Source organism: Asparagus officinalis, chromosome 1, assembly GCF_001876935.1.
Source record: "Asparagus officinalis chromosome 1, Aspof.V1, whole genome shotgun sequence".
NCBI lineage: Eukaryota > Viridiplantae > Streptophyta > Magnoliopsida > Asparagales > Asparagaceae > Asparagus > Asparagus officinalis.
The window spans coordinates 8,816,356-8,825,386 of NC_033794.1; the positions used below are offsets into that span (position 1 = coordinate 8,816,356).

General features: G+C 36.8%; 1 protein-coding gene across 1 annotated transcript; it reads left to right on the forward strand.

Moving 5' to 3' along the window:
* LOC109848574 (nucleoside diphosphate kinase 3-like) lies at positions 985-9,031 on the forward strand. Its single transcript, XM_020418138.1, has 7 exons — positions 985-1,263; positions 2,421-2,558; positions 3,837-3,874; positions 3,962-4,012; positions 4,658-4,825; positions 4,913-5,025; positions 8,652-9,031. Exons 1-7 carry the CDS (start codon positions 1,182-1,184, stop codon positions 8,773-8,775), a joined length of 714 nt encoding a protein of 237 aa, XP_020273727.1. The 5' UTR covers positions 985-1,181; the 3' UTR covers positions 8,776-9,031.

Sequence of the window (9,031 nt, forward strand, 5' to 3'; positions counted from 1 at the left end):
GCATATAATACATAATTTGCATATCATACTTAATGAAGTTGCTCATATTTTAGTGAAGTTAACATTGTTGTCTAAGGGGTTGTTTGGTTCGTTTCCTTGATATAGAGAAATGCAATTCCATGTAAAGAAACACAAGTTTTGAGTTTTCCAAACTTTTCTAAGAAATAGATTGTTTTGCTTTGGTTCGCACATAAAAAATGGTGGGAAAACAATGTATTTATTTTTCTTGTGTTTGGTTCGCATAGAAAAAAAAGAAAAACTTTTGTAAACAAAGCAGAGAAGGGAAAAAATCTGACGTGACAGAATTTTTATTAATTTCACTTGGTTGGGGAAGGAAATCGGAGAGGGAAAAAATATTAGTTGACGGCGATTTCAGCAGAGTTTTCTCTCTTCCATCCGAGCGAACCAAAGCGGCACAAAGAAATGGACGGAAACAAAAAAAAACTGACGTGAAGGGCTAAAAATCTGACGTGGAGGGGTTTTCTGAGTTTTCCACCCCTTATAATAGCGAACCAAAAGCCCCTAAGTGTGATCATTTTGAGAGGGTACTTTTCCTCTGCATATTGAATCTTTTATTCATTGTATTGTCCGCTTAGCTTAATAAAATTTCAGTTGTCATTTCAATTTAAAAAAAGTTTCTTTTTTTGGCCGTTCTAGAAATTAATAACCCGGTCAAAGAAAATATGGGGTCAATAACATAACCTGCATGTTCCCATCCATCTTCGAGAGGATTAAAAAATAGAAACTGTTCGTACATCCAAATCTTCGAAGCACCCAAAACGCAACCCTATTCAAGCTGGGACCCAGAATATTGAAAACAGAAATTGTCCTCCATCCAAATCTTCGGGGTACCCAAAAACAAACCCCATGCATGCTGGGACCCAGCCCCCCTGAGCGGGACCCACATCACAGTATTGTCTGACGAAGCGTCTATTTATAGGCAGCAATGACAAAAATACCCCCTCAGCTTCCTAACCCCCCCTGAATCCGTCTCCTGTAGATCCGAAAGAATCGGAGGGGGCAATCTGTAACACTGGGCACATTGACGCTCGTAGCTCTAACGCGAGGTATCAGATCCACGAAACCCTAACCCTGGCCTCTTCAAAAGCCTCTCTCTCTCAGATTCAAAGCTCCAAACCAAACCCTAACCCTAACCCTAATCTCACTGATCGCAGAGAAAGATGAGCTCTCTGATCTATCGATCCGCGTCTAGGGCCGCGAGGTCTGCTCTCTCGGCTTCCAGGGCCTCGCCTTTCTTCTTCGGTGAGCTGTTGATGCAAATTTGAAATTTTTATCGCTTCATTTTTTTTTGCTTCGAGATTTTGAATTTTTTTCTAGGCAGGGAAATGCGTTGGAATTTGATTACAAATTAATCTTATGCGAGGAGAAAGTGCTGAATTTTAGCCTCGTTAGTTACAAGTATATAGATGCGTGTCTGGGGTCCCATGTGATGTTTTCCTCGGATTATTTAAGCAAACAGGAATGATCAAGCTGTTATTTTTTTTTCGAATTCGTTGAAATGATTAATTTATGGAAAAAGGGGATGCTTTTGTATTGAAGTTAGCGAATTACTGATAGAAGACCATCATCATTGTCGTCCGCCACATTTTACAGTTCTAGAAGTTCTTGGTTACTACCCGACATGATGTAGCTGATAGAAGATTTGTAAACGGAGTGTTTTCTGGAAACGAGTAGAATTTCATTATTTTCCAAGTTAGTTTTAACTTCCAAGTTCCAATCATTTATGCAGTTTGGTACAGCCTCAGCTTGGTCCATTTCTAGTAGTATCCAGTCTTATCCAGTAGCGGAGCCACATAGTGCCCAGTGATTGTCTACTTCATACATGTTTTTATCTATTTTTACTTGTATTTATCATCGTGGACACCACTAGAATTAGCAGGACGCCACTGAAAGAGCTAAAGTTGTGAAATTGCCAATGTAGAGTCCAAATACAACTATGATAAATTATTTGAAGACACCACTGGGACAAAATCCTGGCTCTGCCACTCTTCTTACCGCTAGATTTTGTGACTTGTTATACATATTGCATCATTTCAGCAGAAGGTGCATAGACATTATGATGACAGCAACTTAGGATACATTGCCTTTTTGGTACTCCAAAAGTGAAACTAAATCTATATTGATTCTTGTGAGAATTTGCTACAACCATCGTTTATTATGTTTATTTATTATGTTATGTTTGATGGAAACTTAGCATGTCTGTACTTAATTCGCTTGAAAACAAATGTATCTATGTCCTGTAGTTTCATGACCTTTTTCAGAGATGAATTATGGATTTTTTATCCTGATTTCTGCAGTATATACATCCAACCATATAATCATGTCGGTGTTAGTGTTGTATGTAGAAAAAAAATCCTATGGCCTGCTTGTTGAGTAGCTATTGTTTTTATCTTAAACAGAAGGACGAGCTGTTGCAGCAGCAGCAACAACTGCATTCAGAGGAAAGTTTTCATCTTTATCTTCATTCTACGAGAAAGCTAACAGCAAGAGTGCCTCGCAGGGATGGATTGCTGGTGCTTTGTCTCTGCTGCAAGTTTGTAAATATTCAATTTACATGTCTAGAGGCTAGAACTCTGGGTGTTGTTTTTCTACAAAGATGTTATTCGTGTCTGATTGATTTGTGGTCTCTATCCCTCGGTTTGTGTTCCATGAAAATGTCTACTTTCAGATTCATAAGGCATTGAATGTAAACTATCTTCTAAATAGTTAGTTCTTGTATTCCTAACTTCTCTTGCTACCATTTAGCATTTTCCACCAAATTAATTGTGTTGATGTTTCCTGATACTCGTCTTAGAATCTAACTTTATTCAAAAGTTATCGATTCGATCTGAATTTGCCACTATGGTTATTTGCTTGGGCGCATTATGTTCAAAAGAAATGATATGATGCTCGAAAGTAAAAGGTTTGAGTAGAAAATTATTCTGGTGGTGACTAGATAGAACTCTGGGAAAAAGAAGAGGGCCCTCGCTCTTGCTCAAGTTGTAGCATTGTGGCTTTCGCAACCTCTTCGACAGTAATGGTTCATGCTTATGCATGACGATGGGTGTAAAGAAAAGGCGTGACCGTGCTCTGAGTACAAGCGCTGGCCTAGACTTCTCCTAATATTTTGGCTTAAGATCCCAATATCTATGTTGTCAGTGCCATATGTTCTCTACACTGATAACTTCTTTGATCTGATCCTTTCTGTATTCAATCATTTCATCTGTGCTTTGTTTTTCTGTATCGTTTTAGTGGATGCTTTATTAACGGATAAGAAAGCTTAAGTGAGACTGTTCTATTTATTCAATCCTTAGGAAGACTACAGTAATTATACTTATTGTCTCTTGCATTATTTTCTGATTTACTAACTCTACTGATTTGTTTAATTCTTGTACGCAAACTTCTTTGCAAATCTTTTTGATATGTTTGGCTGATCTTTTCATGGATAGAAGACAATCTTCATATTAACCTTTTTGTATTTCCTTTCTTGTCAGTCAATATTTCACTGCAGAAGATGATTAATATTTGATTCAGTTTCTTATTATAATTGCTTTATTCAGTATATGTAAATTAAATTTGATTTTTTTCCTTCCAAGTTTGATCTGGCAGAGGATTTGTAGCTTGAATATCATGCATACTGTCATATTGACATTTTTCTGTAAAGTAATTCTGTAATTCAAATAATAGTTTCTGTAATTTTTTCCTGAATTTGAAAATTTTGAAATGTCAAGATTTCCCTATTATTTGTGTGACAGTTTTAAGACTATATTTTTCTTTGTCATTTCCACTTTGCCCCCTTTATTTTTAAGTTGATGCACTCTTTTTTTTTTGGCTAGCTTACATGCTTCAAGACCAGGAGGCACATGCAGCAGAGGTATAATAGTAATTTAATATGTAATTTTTTGCATATCTTTAAAGGGAAATACATGACATAACTTTCTATGTTTTCACCCTATTTCAGCTAGAACGCACTTTTATTGCAATAAAGCCAGATGGAGTTCAAAGAGGACTGGTAAGATTTTCCTTACTATTTCATCATAATGTTGAAGCACCGGATTGGTCCCATTGAATTAAGCGGCTAAACTTTAACTTTTAGTTAAGGTTTTGAATCTAACTTTTTTTTGGGTGTTCTCTAATCGAATAATTTTTACTTAAGGTCATCAATCTTCATCAAGTAAACCTTTCCATGTGAAAATTCTGTTGTTACAAGCACGATGCTACTTGAATTTTTCGGAAAGTATATAAAACTAGCTGTCAACATGATTAGTTGATGCCATCCTAAGTTGGTATTTAATTCCTGGGACTTGCAATAAATCATAGAAATCCAGTTATTACTTCAGACAAAGCAACCTTAGATGGGTAAGTATCAGCCTTACAAGATTCCCAAGAAGAAGAGTAAAGATGAGAACACTGCTATGTGGTTGTCTCCCACAAAAAAAAAAGGTGCCTTCCAAGCCTCAAGGAACAGTTTTGCTCTGTTTTCTTGCCAGACCTGGATATTCGCTAGTTAATAACACCATTAATTTTTAGAGACGAATATGTTCAATGCATTTCTTGTTTGTGATAGTTGTTTGCTTGTTTCTGTAGCATTTTAAGCCTTCTGCTACTTTCATTTGTTTTAATTTTGTATATGTTACATTGACATTTGGCTTTTCAGATTGCTGAGATAGTCTCTCGTTTCGAACGCAAAGGTTACAAACTTGTTGCCATTAAATTGGTAGTTCCTTCCAAGGAATTTGCTCAGAAACACTACCATGATCTCAAGGAAAGGCCTTTCTTTAACGGCCTTTGTGACTTTCTGAGCTCTGGTCCTGTGCTTGCTATGGTAAAGAAAACAAATTACTGGAAAGTAATGGTTGACAATGATTGTTGTTATACGAGCAATAATTTTTATTTCTGATTTCTTTTATAGGTGTGGGAAGGGGAAGGTGTTATAAAATACGGTCGAAAACTTATTGGTGCCACTGATCCCCAGAAATCTGAGCCTGGAACTATTCGTGGAGACCTAGCTGTTGTTGTTGGAAGGTACTACACATAGTTAATTGGTTCTTATGTTCATGTTTGTCTTTGCTATGGATTAGAAGGATTCCAATATTGACCATAACCACAAACAAATAGCTCAAATGATGATTCAACCACTTTATGTTGTAGTCAACCGGAACCCTGATATGATGTCAGCGTGCAGGTCCATAATCGGAATCACTGCTTAAAAATTTTTAGACCCATGTAAACCATTGCGTTATTAGTTTGACAGTGGCTAAACCAAGCATAGTTATCCAATCCTACGGATTATTAAAGATCCTCCGCAATTTTAATTGTTGAAGATGATGTGACTTGGAAAAGTATCTTGGATATTTACATGTCATGCGTGGTTGATCTTGAGATTTTGACTATCGTAGTCATCATGCTGTTTAGGAGCAACAGTTGTTTCTTCGACCATTGCAAGAGCAACTAGTGGCATTTTTGGTATACATCACACATGTTTATTGTTATATTTAGATATAATGTGGTATGTTTTTAAATTAATTTTAATGTGATCTCCCAAATTAAGTATGTAAATAAATATACCATATTAGTTGAGTAGGTTCTCTTGCATGCATTGGTTCCTTCACCTTTATGGTTTGTGCTCTCATGAACGACTTTGTAATAACATGACACTTGAAAAACAGAGTTATTGAGTGGTGCATTAAAAATTTGTAATTTATTACTTGAAGAAACAAGGTGGTCAAACTATTGAATGTATCAGCATTAGTACGAGTGGCTTTTACATTCATGGAATGTCTCAACCAGTCAGTATAGCTATTGACCATGATTCTCTTGCCTTCATCTATTATATTGAGTCCAGTGTTTTCAAATGCGCGCGCCTCATTGCGCCTCATGCGCCTTACGATGCGGGGCGGTGGCGATGCACCCCATATCTGATGCAGCAGCACCTTTTGCGTCTCGCGTACATCCGTATTTTGTGTAGGATGCATGTAGTGCATTTCCTCATATAGTTTTTTTTGTTAACATTTCAATCGAGTCTTTATACTTGATATTCCATATCCCAAAAAACAAAATAAATCCATTGGGCTTTTTTAATAACCTTCAATTAAGGACCATTACTAATCCTTAGTTTGGATACAAGTCTTGATTTAACATTTGATTTGAAAATTTATGAAATTTATTACTATGTTGGGTGTTAGCATTAGAAATTAAGGCAATATATTGTGATTTTGTAGCAAGATATTATTTATCATGATATTTTTTATGTAAATTCTAAAAATATGTTCTTTCGCGCTTGATTACATATATTGAAATATTATGTGTGTCAGTGTGTGGTGTGCGCCTCGCATCACTCGAGCGCGCGCATCGCGTTACGCCTTGCGCATGTGCGCGTAAAGATGCTTTGCGCCTCGCATTGCGCCTCGCGCATTGAAAACACTGATTGAGTCACTTGGCTAATCCTCCTCCTTCACTGTCGACGCATGCAGAAAATCTTGGGTGCATGTAATTTCCTTTTCCCAACGGACCTTGCTCTGTTTTTAGCTCTTTTCATGAACCCTAACAGTTATCAATTTTCTGTATGCTGAATTTCAAAAGGCTAATAGAAGTAAACAGATAATATAAATGAAACAAGATATAAAAGGCATTCTCTAGTTATATGGGCGGTTAAAAAAAACGTGACAGAAGGAAAAAAGGAAGGAAAATAGGAAGGAAAATAGGAAGATTGGAGAGGCTAGGATGGACCAACTATTTTGTAGAGAGGGTGAAATTTTAGAGGAGAGTTAGTAACTTGTATGAAGAAAAGACTTCGTATTAGAGAGGAGTTGTTTCTACAATTTTATTCTCTATAACTTGTGGGTTCTACGAGGCCCATCTCAAGAGGGGTATTTATAGGCATGAGGTTCTTCTACAATCGTTCAATTTACACTTTTCTACACTTCTATAAAGAACTTCATGACAGATCTTAGACTCTTCTAGAAACTGTTTTGGAAACATCTTATAGACTCTTCTAGACTCCAAACAACTATCATGACACTTAAGTTCTCTAAAATATTTTAGAACTAAAGACTTGTAATATTGTATGTCGACAACAAGCCAACAATAGAACTTGCAAGAATCCAGTGGCGTATGGAAAGAGTCAGCACATTGAGATAAGATACCACTATCTCCGAGTACAGGTTGCAAAGAAGATTGTGAAGTTGGTATAATTAGGTTTGGGCGTGGGTCGGGTCAACCTGCGGGCTGACTCGACCCAGCTCGTCATGGGTCATGACCCGACCCGACCCAACCTGGAGTGGGTTGAGCCCGACCCGGCCCGTGATATACTCGGGTCACGAGCTGGGCCGGGCCTAGCCCTAAACCCAAAATTAGAGAAATAGGCCTGACTCACCATTGACCCGGTCCAGCCCGACCCGACTCAAATTTAATTATTTGTTTCTTTTTACAAAACATAAATGATAAGCCAAATTTGGCCCAATCTGGCTTTGGGCCTAGTCTGGGCTGTTGGCAACATGTTTTACTTTAGCCATCTTTTTTGCTAAAAAGAGAGGCTCTCTCTTTTTGGCTAAAAAGAGAGCCAATGGGAGAACTTGGCTCTCTTTTTTAGCAAAAAAGAGAGCCTGCTAAAAGGATAGAGATTGTCTCTCTTTTTTCCTTAAGAAAACTATGGTAGATACCGTATAATGTAACTCAGAAGATCAAATTGCAGATATCTTCACTAAGGCATTAAAGGGGAAAGTGTTCGAGAAGCACAAGGAAAAGCTTGGCATAAGTCTAGAAAAAAATTAGAGGTCTTTAATTCTAGAATATTTTAGAGATTCCTAAGTGATATGGTGATTCTTTGAGTCTAGAAGAGTCTATAGAATGTTTCTAGAATAGTTTGTAGAAGAGTCCAAGATTTCTCATGAACTTTTTGCAGAAGTATAGAAATGTGTGGAACTGGATAAACATTAAAAAACTTCATGGCCTATTAAGTATCACTTAGGGTGTCCTTGTAGAACCCGTAGGTACCGTTTGACAAAGGGTTAAGTGAGGGGTTAAGGAGACTTAACCCTTTCTTAACCCGCCAAACACAAAATTTATACAAGGGTTAAAGTGAGTTAACCCTTCATAATTTGCCAAACATAAAAAATATAGAAGGGTTAAGCTAACCCCTCTAGAGTGATTAAAATGAGTTAACCCCTCAAAATGAGGGGTTTACTAGTACTCCTATTTAGAATGATTAAGAGATAACCCTTCTAATTATAAAGAAAATAGTCAAAATTGTTATTCTCAAACACTAAAACTGATTACAATGACTAAAATAAAACTTATTTAACAGGTTAATAATTTAGTTCTTCAGATTATTAAATGAGCTAAGTATATTAATACTTCTTTTTAACCCTTTAACCCCTCTTCCTTAACCCTTTGCCAAACTGGGCCATAAGTTATATTGTAGAAACAACTACTCACTCATAATAATGTCTTTTCTTCATACAAGTTCTAGCATTCCTCGTCTAAAGTTCTCCTCTTTTTAAAATAGTTAGTCCACCCAAAAATAGCCTCTCCAAAACCAGCAACAAAAACTACTGAGTACCTTCTTTATTTGTTTGAAAGTCCTTTAAAAGGAACATTGTTTACGATTCTAGTTGAAGGTTTTCATAATCGTTTCTTTGTTTCTAATGCAGAAACATCATTCACGGAAGCGATGGGCCTGAAACCGCCAAGGATGAAATTTCCTTATGGTTCGAGCCTACTGACTTGGTCTCTTATACCAGCAATGCTGAGAAATGGATCTACGGCGTCAACTAAAATAATCCAGTGTTAATTTCCCCCTTGATGGAGTGTTAATCGCCCACTGGAGCGTTCTTGTTGATCCACAATTTTCTATTAATATCGGATAAGAGTTGTCGAGCTCAGACATGCCTGCAGTTAAATAAGCTGTGTTCCCTGAATAAAACTTTTTTTCCTTTTTTCGATGGTTTTCTTAAGAATGTAAAGAGGAGCATGTAACTTGTGTCCAGAATAAGCAAAATCTCAAATATAATTTTGACAGTTTTGTTAGTTA

Coding starts and splice junctions, on each gene's coding strand:
- LOC109848574 (XM_020418138.1), top strand. CDS start 1,182: ATGAGCTCTCTGATCTATCGATCCGCGTCTAGGGCCGCGAGGTCTGCT. Junction 3,875..3,961: donor AGGAGGCACATGCAGCAGAG/GTATAATAGTAA, acceptor ACCCTATTTCAG/CTAGAACGCACTTTTATTGC. Junction 4,013..4,657: donor ATGGAGTTCAAAGAGGACTG/GTAAGATTTTCC, acceptor TTGGCTTTTCAG/ATTGCTGAGATAGTCTCTCG.